The sequence below is a fragment of the Podarcis cretensis genome (genome assembly GCF_951804945.1).
Source record: "Podarcis cretensis genome assembly, chromosome: 1".
Lineage (NCBI taxonomy): Eukaryota > Metazoa > Chordata > Lepidosauria > Squamata > Lacertidae > Podarcis > Podarcis cretensis.
In genome coordinates this window covers 120,486,016-120,501,228 of record NC_137170.1, presented here as the reverse complement: position 1 = coordinate 120,501,228, position 15,213 = coordinate 120,486,016, and the positions used below count along the sequence as shown (strand labels likewise).

The 15,213-nt window shown below is 49.7% G+C and overlaps 1 protein-coding gene across 1 annotated transcript; it reads left to right on the top strand.

The window, feature by feature from the left end:
- Positions 1 to 971: 971 nt before the first annotated feature.
- Positions 972 to 5,919, top strand: DLX1 (distal-less homeobox 1). The gene is made up of 3 exons (XM_079982859.1): positions 972 to 1,978; positions 2,860 to 3,059; positions 4,725 to 5,919. The coding sequence occupies exons 1-3, from the start codon at positions 1,666 to 1,668 to the stop codon at positions 4,977 to 4,979; spliced, it is 768 nt and encodes a 255-aa protein (XP_079838985.1). The 5' UTR covers positions 972 to 1,665; the 3' UTR covers positions 4,980 to 5,919.
- The last annotated feature ends 9,294 nt before the right edge of the window (positions 5,920 to 15,213 follow it).

Genomic DNA, 15,213 nt, shown 5'->3' with positions numbered 1-15,213 from the left:
CTGAGGGGTAAGGAGTTCCCGTTAGGTTATTATTCCTTGTTTGTTTTTAACAGGGGTCTCAAGACAGCAAAAGGCATTTTCTCACCAGTCTAGGCTCAGCAGCCAACACTGCGTTTGCTTTCCATACTGTCTGACGAAGAGTCCTGTGCTCGCGCTAAAGTCGGCACACCTTTTCAGCTGACCAAACCAAAAGCATAAATGACAGCCCTATCCCCGAAGATTCCCAGGTAAACCTGTGAAAAGCAGCTTCTTCTGAGGTCTCCTGCATCCCCATCCTGCGGGAAAAAACGGGGGGGGGCGTTGCCAGAGAATGGGACCGTGATGATCTCCCCCACCCCTTCCTTAAGATAAGCGACAAAGCCTTTGTATTGGGTAGGGCAACGACATCAGCTGCCCCTTTTGGGGGGACGAGGGAGAGCTGCTACACAATGGATCCCCTAACACGTGCGAAATTGATCAGATGCACCCTCCGCGGAACATCCCAGCCCCAAATGCACACACCTGACTATATACCACAACAACTTTGCAGAGGCAGGCCGGTGGCAGCTGCTGTTTTCTTTGTAAGCAGGGAGCATGGTGGGCTTCAGGCGGTGCTAACTATTTCTGGACACGCAGTTACTGGTCCTAATACAGTGGTACATCGGCTTAAGAACTGAATTCGTTCCGGAGGTCCGTTCTTAACCTGAAACTGTTCTTAACCTGAGGTACCACTTTAGCTAATGGGGCCTCCTGCTGCCGCCAGCGCGCGATTTCTATTCTCATCCTGAAGCAAAGTTCTTAACCCGAGGTACTATTTCTGGGTTAGCGGAGTCTGTAACCTGAGGTGTCTGTAAACCGAGGTACCACTGTATAATATTTGAAGAAGCTGGACGATCTGTTCCCATCTCGCTGTGAGAGACCCCCTCCAAGGGGGAGATCTGCAAGGGCAGGAGGGGGTCTGAGAGAGAGAGAGAGCGAGAGAGCCCCCTTCCTCTCTCTCAGTCCATCTGATGTTCTGACATCAGGTTGGTGGCGCTGCTAGAGGTAGTAGATAGCAAAATCGTTTGGAGACGTCCGAGGGGTCCTGGAGCCTGGTATCTTTCCCTCTCCATCGGAGGGGTTTTTGCGCCCCTCCCTCCTCCCCTGGGGGCCAGGGAGGGGTCTCTGGGCGGCCCCCCTCGCGCTGGCCCCGTCCAGCTCGGCGCCGTCGTCTCTGCCTTCTCTCCTTCCTCCCTTCTGCTGCTTCTCTCCTTCCTTCGCGTCTCTCTCTCTCTCTCGCTCGCTCGGGTCCAGCAGGCGAGCCCCCGAAAAGCGTCTCCGGCCAATCGCGCGCGATCCTGCCAGGCGGCGGGCCAATCAGCTCGGCGGGCTCATGCATATTCATCGCTTTTGGCTGAGTCAAAGCTTTTAGGCGAGTTTGTGTAGCTCTCCAAGCATCATGCCTTAGACTTTTTCAAAGAGACAAACTCCATTTTCTTATGAATGGAAAGTGAAAAGCCCCGGGCCTCTTAAATTGGGTCCTGAGAGAGAGAGAGAGAAAGAGGAAAGAGAGAGAGGGAGAAAGGGAGAGAGAGAGAGAGAGAGAATTCCCCCAAAAAGGCAGGCTGGAGGAAGAGAGAGAGAGAGAGAGAGACAGAGATCGCCAGGGAGAGAGAGAGAGAGAGGCACCCAAGGCAGCGGCGCGCAATGACCATGACTACCATGCCAGAGAGCCTCAATAGCCCTGTCTCCGGCAAGGCGGTCTTTATGGAGTTTGGGCCGCCCGGGCAGCAAATGCCGCCGTCGCCCATGTCTCACGGACACTATTCCATGCACTGTTTACACTCGGCCGGCCACTCGCAGCCGGACAGCTCCTACAGCGCAGCTTCGTCCTTCTCCAGACCGCTGGGCTACCCCTATGTCAACTCGGTCAGCAGCCACGCGGCCAATCCTTACATGAGCTCAGTGCAGTCCTACCCCAACAGCACCAGCTTGGCTCAGACCCGGTTAGAGGAGACAGGTACGTGCCTGCAGAGGGGAGGGGAGGGGAGGGGAGCTGGCTGGGTTCTGTGGGGAGAAAGGGGGAGGAAACGGGGGGAGGGGGAGGGGAAGGGGGGCTCTGGGAAGCACCAAACGGCACCCCCTCCCAGAAAAGAACAAGATCTGAAAGGGGGGAAGGAATCCCGAAGGAAGCAAAACATAATAATAATAATAATAATAATAATAATAAGAATAAGAATGCTGGTATCAAGCTACACCCGCCTCCTCCTCCTCTTCCTTCCCAGTGCTCAAGAGAGCAAGCAAATTCCTCCAGCCAAACCTCCAAGATCTCTGGAGTTTGTACACAAAGCCACCCCGTGCCCGGCTGGCAAAACCCAGAAAGAAATTCCTTCTCTTCTCTCCTCAATCTCTCTCTCCCTCTCTCCACCCCCCCCCCCAGATGTGCGCCTATTAGGCTCGGCAATTATTTATTGCGTAGCGCTATAAACAATGTATGCAATTAAGGGTAATTAAACCTAAAGTGCCGCCGCCTGTAAAAATAGCAAACTTTCTTTCTTCTCCGGCGACCGAGCCTCCGGGACTCAGCAGCCTCTCTGGAGTTGCCGAGCAGCAGAAGAAGAAGAGGAGGAGGAGGAGGAGGAGGAAGAGGAAGAGGAAGAGGCAGCCACCGGGCTCCGGGGCTCCTTGAGAGTGGCGAGGAAAAGGAGGAGGAGGTGAAGGAGGGTTGCTTGACACGGCTGCTCCCGGGGCACCTCCAAGGCCAACGGATTTGTTGGGAGGAAAATTGGGGGCCCTTGTTAGGATTGCCTTCTCATCAGCACCATCAGCGCCGCTGGTCATTGCTCATCCATCCATCCAGTCATCCAGTCCCTCACTGGCCCGCTTTCTTGCTTCTTGCAGGGGCCGAGACGGAGAAAAGCACCGTGGTGGAAGGCGGAGAAGTGCGCTTCAACGGCAAAGGGAAGAAAATCCGAAAGCCCCGGACTATTTACTCCAGTTTGCAGCTGCAGGCTTTGAACCGGCGGTTCCAGCAGACTCAGTACCTGGCTTTGCCCGAGAGAGCCGAGCTGGCCGCCTCCTTGGGACTCACCCAGACCCAGGTAGGCAGCGCCAGCAGCACCTGCACCCCCAGAGCATCCTTCGCCCTCTCAACCCCATCCCTGCGCCCCGAGCAACTTCCTGGCGGCCTCGCCTGCCCGCGGCCCTCTCGGCTCGCCATATCTCCCCAGGCCCAAGAGGCAAGGTCCCGGCGGAAGCTGGGCGGGGTAGGTGGTGGGGCTGCTGCTGCTGCTGCTGGTGGGGCAGAGAGCCCTCCGAAGCATCAGTCGAAAAAGACCTTCTTCTGCTCCACTGCTGCCCCGCCACCACGACCATGTTCGCTCTCCTACTTTCCCAAGCGCGCTTAAGATTTAGGAAACCCCCAATGTCATTGATGTTTCTTCAAGAGCTTGCCATAAAAAAGTCGGTCGATATCTGTCTATCTATCTATCTATCTATCTATCTATCTATCTATCTATCTATCTATCTCTCCAACCCCCGCGTTAAAATTCCAAGGAGGGGCACTGGAGAGTGGCAGGCCCATTTTTAAGGGCAATTCTGGGGAGAATGGTGTCCCCAGTAATAATAGCTGCCCTTATCCTATGCCTGGCTTACTTGGTCTTCCTGAACCCAGTGGAACTAATTCCCCTCCCTCCCTCCAACAAACAAACAAGCAAACAAAGGTGCCCAGGTGATGTCTCGAAGATGTAGGTGTTTAGATCTCCATTTCTGAAGGATCTCACCATCTCCTCCAGCGGTTCAATTGTCCATCTTTCAAGTCTTGGAGGATCCTATTTGGTTTGGGTTAAAAGAAGGCTCCTCTCTCCCTCGAATCACATACAAAGGCGCGCGCCCTTATCTTCTCAACCACCATCAAATCTTCACCTTTGTCTATCTGAGAAAGATGTACAGGGTGTGTGTGTATTTGACACCCAAATAGACTGATCCCCGTTGCAAAATGCGATTTTTCTTATTCTTTTTGTTTAAGTTGCTCCAAATAAAATATTTCATTTGTCTAGACTTGGGTCCCTCGTGGGCTTTGGAACCTGGGAGATCCGAGGCCTTTCGCCTCTGTCATGTATCACCCTCCTGAAACTTGCTTCTCTTGGAGCAAGGCCGTCCCATCTTCCTTGTGGCGCAGGAACTTTAATTTAGGATGGCGGCGTGATTTCAGTAACAGTAGTTGGGATTGTCTTTAGGATTCCTAGGCCTTTAAAAAAAACCCAAAAAATTCGGATGCTGCCTCAGATGGAAACTAACAGGCCTACCTGCTCTCAATCCATGCATATAATTTTTTTTTTAACTGTCCTTGTGGCTCTTCGAATGACCCACACACTTCGCTGTTGATGCATTTACGCATTTGTTTTGGGGGAGCTATTTTTGTTTTGTTTTGCTTTGTTTACAGATGACCTAGTGCGGGGAGTGTGGTTTTTAGCTCCGCTAAAGAAAGGGGAGAAGTTAGTAGTGCGCCTCCATTTCCGGAAATTTGGTCCCCCGAGCGAAAGACGCGCGTTGGTATCAATCAAGCGTCCCTCCCTAGGGGTGGGGGAATCACAGCCAAGCGTTGCCTTGGGCCTTGGGCCTGGTACCGTATTTCTCCGGGCAGAGACCCTCTTGGCCACTGGGTGCCCTTTTTCCTGTTGCCTCCCGGATTCTGTCTAGCTTGTCTTCTCTGCTGGCGCCTTCAACTTTCGTTTTTTTCTCTCTCCCCACCCCTCTGGGGACAGGTCAAGATCTGGTTCCAAAACAAGCGCTCCAAATTCAAGAAACTGATGAAGCAAGGAGGGGCCGCTTTGGAAAGCAGCGCACTGGCCAACGGCAGGTCCCTGTCTGCCAGTTCCCCCCCAGTGCCCCCAGTTTGGAACACCACCTCGACGTCGGGTAAGACCTCCACTGGGACCCCGGCCACTTACATTCCCAGCTACACGTCTTGGTACCCTTCGGCCCACCAGGAAACTATGCAGCAGCCTCAGCTGATGTGATTGGGGTTTTTGGAGGGGTATTTTCTTTCGGGTTTGGTATTTCGTTCGTTTTTGGTTTTTTTATTTTTTTATTTTTTAAATAATAATAAGAAAGAAAGAAAAAAGTTGAACCAACAAGCCGATCTCCCCGTCGGCATCAACCAGAATACTTAAAAAGGAAAAAAAAATTACTAAACACCCCACACAAACACGCGCTCGAACACTGTGGTTAGTTTGGGGAAAGCGCGCACGTACGACCCAAGGAGCCTGAGAAAAGGCAACGTGGGAAGAGGCGCCAGCCAAAAAAAAAAAATTAAAAAGGAAAAAAGGACACGCCACGCGCGGACAGTCTTTGGGAAAGTCCTCCTGGGCGCAGCCGCTGCTGAGCTGCCGGGCGAGGCCGGCACAGATGCGACGCGGGGCTGGTTCCCAGTGCAGACAGCTGACGCGGCAGCCACGGATCGGCCCGAGAGCAGCCGGACAACAGCCTGCCAGCAGCGCCGGAAAAACCCTCGGCTTAGTTGGACAATCAGGAAAAAAATATGAGAAGAATAATCTGTTTGTAGCAGGAAGAGGGGCGGGGAGGAATCTATGTCCTCTTCCTTGTCTGTCTCTCGTGTCTGTTCTAATGAAATGTAGGTCATTCCCTTCATTTCCAGTCCTCTGGTCTCCGAAAAATGGGACACAAGTCGTCTTTCTTTCTTTCTTTCTTTCTTTCTTTTCTTTCTTTCTCTTTCCTTCCTTCTTTTCTTTCCATTCCCCCGCCACCTCCCACAATGTTCGTTGTTAGTCCTCGGTGTATATTTTTTTTTCTTCTGTCGAAGGGGAAAGGGGGGATTTTTTTTGTTTGTTTAAATTATTATTATTTATTGACTTTGAAATCTACCACTATGAGAGTCCTAAGCATTTTTCTATAAAAAAATAATAATAATAAACTTACGGGCAGATCTGGTTTGCAGAAGTGACGTTGTTTTCATGCTGTTTGTTTCAAAGTCGAAGACCTCGCACACATACTAGGGAGAAGATGCTCAGGCGCTCAGTTTAATTTTAATTTTAATCTGTGTGCATTCGCTTCCCTGTTTCCGGAAGGTGTGGGGCAGACCGGAACGGGAGCATTCGGGTTTCACACACGCATTTATGGAGAGATCTATTCCCCCACCCGCTTAGCGCTCATCTCACGTTAATTATAACTGAGAGAGAGAATAAAAAAAAAAAGGGGGGGGGAGAAATAAAGCAAGGTAGTTTGCTTTGGAAGCAGTCAGGCCAAGGCGTTGTTTTCTTTGTTTTTAGCGAAGTAACCATGCCCGTGTACAGGCAGCGACCTTTAATGAGCCAATTGACTAGATGCCAATTGGGCTTCGCAGCTTTAAATCTCAATTTCTTAACGCCACGGAATTATCAATGTGAAATCTCCCTGCGCTTATTTTCAAGTGCAACCTTTGGTCGCTATACATTTTTTTTAAAAAAAATAAATAATAATAATAATATTGTCCTGTGCACAAAAACTAGCTTTTTTATTGTTTTGGGTTCTTTCTCCCACCCACCCCGCATTTTTAAAATTTAAATCGGGCGTGGCTACAATATATGATGCTTTGTGAAAGCTGAGATTCTTGGAGATTTTGCCTGTGGACAAAAAACCAAACCAAACCACCCTCTCTGGCGCTCTATGTCGGAAGATGCATACTAGCCTTGGGATTCCGCGCTGTTGCTTTAGTGCTCTAAAATGTCAATGTTTAGTTTTGCATTTGAGGATATTAACTTATTTCATTTTTTCATATGGGGTGGGGTGGAGGAATAAACAACAAAAAAAGGATGAAAACACACACACACAAGCCCACCCAACGCCGCCCTGATTCAGCCGCCGTCCTGGCCCTGCCCTAAAAATATTTGCACACACAATATGATAAGTTTCTTTTGATAGTGTGAAATTATGTTTTGGAAGCGGGGGGGGGGGGGGAGCCCGTGCCATGTTTCCTGCCGGGGGCGGATGATGAAGGGACACGGGGACTTTAGGTCATCCTATCCGTAGTCGTGAAAAAACGAAGAAAAAGGCAGTTGACTGATTGGAAACGTGACCTGCGGTGGAGAGAATCATTTGTAACTTGGCTTGTTATGATGCGCGCAAGGGTTAAAAGGAAGAAACCGCACGATCTTTAATGCACAGTCCCTAACGAGGCATTGTGAGTGTGTGGAATGAAATCAAGGGTGACTTGTGCGCTCAGGATCCTGGTTCCTGCATCCATTCTGGATGCGCTACGGTGGTCGGATGGAAACAAACCACCTTAAATGCGCGACGGAAACGCTCAGTTCTGAAGTGAGAAGCAACGCAGGGGCGACGCAGCACAACAGTGCGCGTGCATGTGTGCACGGGGTAAGAAGAATCTGGGCTACGATCTACTACAACGCTTTCCCTTTGCTTGTTCCCCAACTCCCACTACGATCTTGAATTTAAGGTTGCTTTTATAAATAACTCTCCAGCGAGCTAAGGGCTGAAATATGGAGAGACTTTCTTCCCAGGCAGCTTTCCAGGCAAGGTGCTATGTTTAATTCCATCCTACGCGATCGCCTTTCCCTTTGCGGGGGCGCGGGGGGGGTGTAGTGAGTGCGCGCTTGCGGTAGGTCTTCGCTCAGGAGGCAGAACAGGTGCTAGCCAGGGAAAAGGTCTGCGGTTGCCTTCTTAGAGGAAAGCAAGAGGAACTGGGACCGAGGGGGGGGGGGGTGAAATGGGCAAAAAAAGACGGGCTTGCCTCTGGTTTCAGAGGCACCGAGGTCTAGGAGCTGGGGTCCTGCGGGATTACAAAAGAAAGAGAAATCCTGAGGTTTACCACCGCAAATAGCGCTATATTATTATTATTATTATTATTAGTAGTAGTAGTAGTAGTAGTAGTATTATAGCGTATGGCTCGGGACAGCTTGGAGCACACGTGTGTGTGTGTGTGTGTGTGGTGCAGCTTTCTGCCCCCTCTTGCTGCCCTGAATTTTAGCTCTCCTCTTTTTTTATTATTCCTCCCCCAAACAACCCCAAAGACGCGCCGCCGCTTGTCACTACCTCCTGCACCGTTTCGTCAAGCTCAAACTTTTCAGCGGAGGAAATTGACAGCTACACGCGTTTCCATCCCTAAAACACGATGCCGCCTCTCTCTATTAAGCATCCAGGAGGCTGGGACCGGCTCCAGCGGAGCCTTCCCCTCGGGGACGCGCATCTGTTTGCACAGCAGTTCTTGGGAAGGGAAGGAGAACCTGAAAGAAAGGAGATGGGGGGGGGTGCGGGGAGAGAAAGATCTCTATGGGCATCGCACATGTATGTGTGTATGTAGGCAAGCATGCACGGGAGATGACAAACTGGGTCTTAGACCTGGGTAACAGAAAGCCTAGTTTCGCCATTGCAAATGCGCCTGGGCAAAAAAATAAAACCGAGATTGGGGTGGAGGGCAGCGAGGAAGGCGAGGGATTGAGGAAAGCGGTGGATCACCGTTTGGGAGGTGGTTTTACTGTCTTTCTCTATGGGTGGTCTCTCTGTATGTGAGAGATCAGGGGAGGGGATGGCTTAGGAAACTTTGGGCGCCTTGCACATGCTTTTGCGCCTTGCACATGGTTTTGGAAGATCAAAGCGCCACCGCTTTTGGAGAAGAACAGCTGTGTGTGTGTGTGTGTGTGTGTGTGTGTGTGTTGGTTCTTTCTTTGCTCATCAGGACAAGACAAAATTCAATAGATATTTCTGAGGCACACCACCGAAGTCTCAGAAGGATGCATTATGTCCCTCGACCCCCGCCCACCCCACATCCTCCGCTTAGTTGTTATTAAAAATGAATAAACAACCAACCCACATAAGCCTTCAAATTCATCACCCCAGAGCCAGAACGAGGACACTTTCCCTATGCCCCCATTGCAGGGAACTAAAGAGGAGTTTGCGGAGCGGCACGTGGGGCCTGTCGTAGTTTGGTACCTCGGGGCAAATGGCAAGCGAGATGCCTCACTCGGGCAAACTCCGCCGGCAAAGTTCAGTATGTCCTACCAAGCGGGCGGAGGAAAGCAAGCAAAAAGAAAGATTAAAACTCGATAGATCACCGCTGGGATCAGGACCCAGATCCCAGAGCCAGGGCTTTCCCGCCGCCTTGGCAAGATCATCTTTGCTCTGTGTTTCTGAGACAGAGAAGGAAGTTCCTTCTCTATTTCGCTCCCCCCCCCTTTTCCTCCAAGCTGAGGATTGCATCCGTTTGCAAGTTCCCTATGGGGTGAGTGGGTGGGGAGAGGAGGAGGCAAAAGTGGGTGGGTGTTGCGGGGGTGGGGGAGTAGGTTTCCGGGAGGCTGCTGGAGGAGGAAGCGAATGATAAATTGTATCGATTTTTGTTTTGACACGCACCCATTTTTCAATTCTGGGCGATGAGTGATCAAATGATGCGGCCCTCTCTGGCTAATGTACTTGGGAGAGAGACGGAAAGCGGGAGGGAGATAAGGCACCATAGTGCGGTGTGTGGGGGGGGGGGTAGGGGGGTGGACGGACGGGGGTGGGAAGGCAGCAGAAGGAACTGAAGCAGCTTGGAGGAAACAGAGAGAGACAAGCCAGGCCGTGGGAGAATCCCAGCCCGCCGGATTCCCCGGGGAAGAAAGAGAGAAGCTGCCCGCAGGGGCTTCCTGAAACCTCATTGACTGGTTTCCTAGATCCCCCCGAAGACAAAATCTGGCCGCCACCCGGTGGTTAGCAGAGACGCTTGAACCACACATGCCGGAGCCAGTGGTGGCCGCTTTGCGCGCGCCCCTCCACTCCCCCTCCGGGAATAAGCCTGACGCCGAATCCAGAGGCCCCCTGTCTGAACGCGAGAGCGAATGATTCGGAAAACAAAACCGAAATCCAACCGCGATGGTCAAGCAAACTTCTGGCTGGGTTGCTCTCCTATGCTGCGGCTCCTCTTAATTCAATCAAGGTCTTGCTAAACCGTCCAAATGGAGAAATTATTAGTTTTCTCCCAACGAAGGCGGGCTCGAGTTAGCGCCTATTATAACTGTACATTTGCAAATGTTAATCTCACCACAGACCTAATTAATTCTGCCTTGTTACTGACAAGCAGTTCATCAAATATCTGATTCGAAGATGTTCGTAATGAGGATATTAATTAAATTCTGAATCATCCGAAAGGGCTTCTATTGAAACAATACCTCATTACAATGATTAAAAACTGATTTCGAATATTACGCCTTTCCCACCGTTCTCTCTCTTTCTGCAAACACAGAACCCTCCCGGATAAATCTGCCCATGGCAAAAAATATAAAATATAAAAATGAATTACAAAATGTGCAATTTAGGGATATGCATTTTCCCCATTTTGGGGTGGGGTGGGGGTTGAGGAAAGGAAGCGCCAGCCCCTCATTTCCCAACACTTCTGCAATAGGTTACACGCAGCTTAATGATAATCAAAATGACTTTTTTCCCCCTCTCCCCCCCCCAGCTAAAAAAGACCCCAAAGTGCGCGTACAGCTGCAAAACCCAAGAGGGTCAGCATCATTTCACTGTATTCTCTTCTTGATTACAAGCCGAGCCCATCAAACACAACATAATTACAGTAATTTCAGGTTTATTTATTCTAATGCAGTTTTCCCATCTCTCTGGTAATTATGAGCAATTTTTTCGCCCAGGGAATCTTTTTGCATTAACAAAAGAGATAACGCACTGAAAGCCAAATTTGCTGTGCATTGAGAATGGGGAAGAAGAAGAAGGGAGGAGAGAGAGAGAGAGAGTGAGACAGAAAGAAATAAAATAGGTGCGAGAGAGCTGCCATCCCTTCCCGCTCCATTCTCTACTCTGCAGAGTGGAGCGCAGCAAATTGCCTGCAGGTGTGCGGAGCCCGGGCTGTCAAAGGGGGGGGGGAATTAAAAAAAAAAAAAAGCGGACTTCCAAATTAGCAAATGCACAATGTTGAAGTAATGAAGACCGACTTAGCAAAATTGCCAAACAACAGATACCTCTTTAATATGTCCTGCTTAAAAAAAAATACAAATCTTCACACACACTCCCCCATCCCCATATCCACCCATAACTCTTTCGTATTAAAGAACCCCTTCAATGGCTGGGGACTTGTCAGTCTCCCACAGCAAAGCCCAGCTGCATCTCTCCATTTTCAATCAGTCCAACATATAAATCTCATCCAGATTACATCCATCTGCCTTCTTCCCATTCTATCTCTCTATCTATCTATATCTATCTATCTATCTATCTATCTATCTATCTATCTATCTATCTATCTATCTATCTCTATCTCTCTCTATATATTTCCAGCACACGCAACACACGCGTTTCCCACTCGCGTATGACCAAAGGAAATTCTCGACTAGTCCCTGCAGACGATTTAGCCATCGTCTTTCACCCATGAGCAGATTCTTAGAAGGGTGTGCTGTGCGAAGTCGTCCCCCCCCACCTCCTCTTGAACCCATCTGCACCTACCCACATGCGAACCTTGGGTATGCCCAAGTAAATGTTACAGAAGAGAAAGCTCTTTAAATCAGTGCAAATGATCAAAGAAGAGAGAGAGAGAGCAATCAAGGAAGGGGGCGACGGGAAACGGGGGGTGGGGGCTTCCTCAACTTTACTTCTTGTCCTCCTTTTGCTATTAAAAGCAGGTAGGTGAAAGGAAAGCGCGGGGGGCCGTATCGTTGGAAATGGAGGCCCCCCACTCTTCTCCAATGTCAGCCTCTCTCGGTGGCTGCGCGCACCACACCGTCACGCTTCTTCTCCACGGATAGCCACTGCCTCTGTCTTGTTACCTACGCAGCTTTACTTCAAGAACGGAGACACAAACCAAAAGGTGGATCCGGGACATATATAAATATATATATATTCAACAACTCGCAGAGTCCTCGAGGTCCAGCCCGCGCCCCTCCCCGTCTTTACCTTCGTATACTATATAAACCTTCAGGGTTTGAGCACCCCTTTCTCTCCCCGCGCCACTCCTCCCCACCCGTCCTCATGCAACACACACACACACACACAATAATCTTGACACAACTGACAAGAAGTTTAGGGTGAAGAATTGGTTGATGCGCCACCAGCTCCTGCGCCTTTTCTCCTATCCCGGAGCTGGGAAGGTCGAGAGGCAGAATGTATCCATGAAAGTGGGGGTTGTTGTGTGGCGGGGGGTGGAAAGAGGAGAAAGAAAAGAACTTAAAATAAAAAAATAAAAAATAAAAAAGAGGGAAGCCGTTTTACTCCCCGTCCGGTCCCGTCCCGCCGCGCCCCCCAACCACACTTAACTTACCTTCGGTGTCAATTTTCCTGCAATCCCCATTCGCTTTTGCTTTATTGCAAAAGGTTGGAACCAGCACGTTGGTAGGAAAAAGTTGAGGGGAAGAGGTGAATAGAGGGGTCGGGGTTAGGTTGGGGAGGCTGGGGGGGGGGAGAGCCTCGCCACAAGAATAAATATCCAAAGGACTCCCAAAAAATGTGGGCTTGAGGTCCCTGGGAACCGAAATTCAGCCTCTGAGCGCAGGAGGATTTTTCGCAGCCCTCCTCTTGCAGAATATCACTGAAATTTTCTGCTATATAGCCTCTGTCTTTATAGCTGATGGGGAAAAAATTGCAGATTATTAGCATAAATGTTTACTCTTCATTACGCTGATGACATTGTGCACTCGAGATCTTGGTAATCTTTGGGAAAATTATGAGTAATTTTTAAAAATTTTAAAGCAGCAGCAGTTACCGTGCAATTCAGGCTAATTCTGCGTAGGCTCCGAACGGATATAATTATCGAGGAGTCAAGATGTTATGCTAAAAACTATGCATTGATATTCCCATTTATTATGTACATACAACTTTGACAATGTTGATGCTTGAAATAGCAGGAAATTGTCTTGCGCAAAAATTACAGTCCATATTAGGACATGTGAAATTGCGAAGAATTATATAGTAATTGCAGGCTTTCAGATGGGAGAGCCAGAATGCTCAAACTAGTGCAAATGTGGATAAAATTACAGATCAGAGCAAAAATTAGGGGAAAAGGGGGTCTGGGATTTTTCAAGTTGGCTATAGGATTCCGGAAGTGTCTAATGCCACATGATTGCTACAGCTTTAGGGGAGATATTCATGCCTCAAATAGCTCTTTGGCCAGAGCTGCTTTAATTGGATTTCTTGGGTGTTCTTTTCACCCCCACCCCCTTTAAATAGGGCCAAATGAGCAAATCGCCTGCCCAGTGGCATTTTTTTAAAACCCCAAGCCCTCTCCCCCGACCATCAACTCTCCACCCCCCCCCAGCCCAAGACACAGAGGGAGCTTATTCCCTTCGCTCAGGTTGCGTTCCAGGGTGACACCCCCATTGGAAAAAAAGGTGGGTGGGTGGGGGTTTAATTACACAACATTACACGCCACCCTGCGCTTTCACCATTCTTTCCCCCACCTACTCTCCCTGCCCACCCCCCCAGGGGTGATGCAAGCACTAGGTGCTCTGACAAGCAGCAGGAGAGGGAGGAAGGGTCTTGGGGGGGGGGGGACACGACCGAGAAACCGAGCCGTTGTCCCAGAGGAAGTGGGGTGCAGCTGAAATTAAAGGGAACTGATGGGGGGCAGGGTGAACCACCAGGCAGCCGTGATCGTTCTGGAGAAGGAAGGGTGGGGTTATTTGTGTATCTGAACTAACCAGTCATCGCTACCACCCATCCTGTCCGCTTTTACCAGGGCGGCAGAGGGTTGCGGGGTGGGGTGGAGGAAAACGAGCTCTCTTCTTTCTCGGCCCACCATCTCTCTCTCTCTCTTTCTCTCTCACCCCCCCCCTCCTGTCATGTGGCCATGTGAGATTCCCTCCCGCCCCAAACCCAGGCGAAATCTTAAAGACAAATAAACGCAGCAACAAGGCTAAAGGTCTGAAAGGGGATCGTTGTTGCTTAAGGCATCTCTCTCCACCCCCAGCCCGTCTCTTTCTCTCCCCTGCTGGATTCCAAAAGGTTACCAAAAGGAGGGAGAGAAATGTGTGGCGGGTGTGGAGGGGATATTCATGCTGCCCCACTCCCACCCGGGACAATGTGCACGTGTTTTGGAGTCAATAATAATAACAATAAAAATATTTAATAATTTTATTATTTATACCCCGCCCACCTGGCTGGGTCTTCAGGATCAGAACGACAATACAGTAATAACAATGGGAAAGGCGAGATGGACGACTTTGACCCTAGAGAACATTCATCTCCAAGCCGGGTGCCCCCTGAGGAACACGTATTGTGTGTGTGTGTGTACATACATATGCATGCATATACATATATACAGATATCTATATATAGCTGGAAACGCCAGCCGGGTCCTTTCTTCCCAGCTGCGATCTCCCTCGACTCTGCGTCTCCGTTCAAGCAGGACAGCTTAAACGGTGGGTTCTCCCCCCCCCTTTTTTTTTATTTTAAAGCCCCAGGGAGGAACGTGATGCCTTGCAATCTACCAATCGCGGCCAGAAACATTCCCGGTTATGTACACCTTAATTCTCGAGGCGTCGGACCTCTGTTGCTTCCTGGATGCTGAGGCCGCCTGATGAGAGATGCAACCAACTCCTGCTTGATCCTTTTTCATCTAAGCGCTGAAAATGCAACATGCACGCATTCAGCTCTAAATAATAATCACAATATCCCCGTTCTGTTAGTGTGATGAGATGCAAGGTTGCAAAATACGATTGTTGTGGGTCCCCCCCCCCGCGGGCCACAGGTGCAGTCACTTGTCTCATATTTGCACTCACCGACCAACCCTAAGATAGGTACCATTCAGCCACCAGATACGTCTGTAGCTGCATCCAAACCTGCCACAGGACCATAAATTATAACGGTATTTTGTTGGTGATTAAACACATAGGGAAAATATGCAGCCTGGCTAAATCTGATACGTCTCCAGTTGGTGTAGGCTCCTTGCCATCGGAAGCCAGGATCAGTTTCACCCAGAAATCAGTGGAGCTCCGTTAGTCCAGCTGACAATAGACGGAGCTATTTCGTCCTCGATCGGAAGAGTTTATTCTTGCTCAGAAGAGTACCACTCGGGTGTCTGCTTGCAACAGTAATAAACGATGGCAATGGACTGTTGTTTCCCTTCGTTTCCAAGCATGTTGGAATTTCACCAAAATACTGAACTGCCTTGAGAGACAGAAGGTGCATCAGTACACCAAACAAACGAAACTCCTGCGTTGCAACCTGGAGGAAGAGATTATGGGGAAGCCTTTAAAAAACGCCTGCTCCAACGCACGTTGTGTGTTTGAAGAGATTTTATTATTTATTGGAGAGATTTTATTTGTAAAA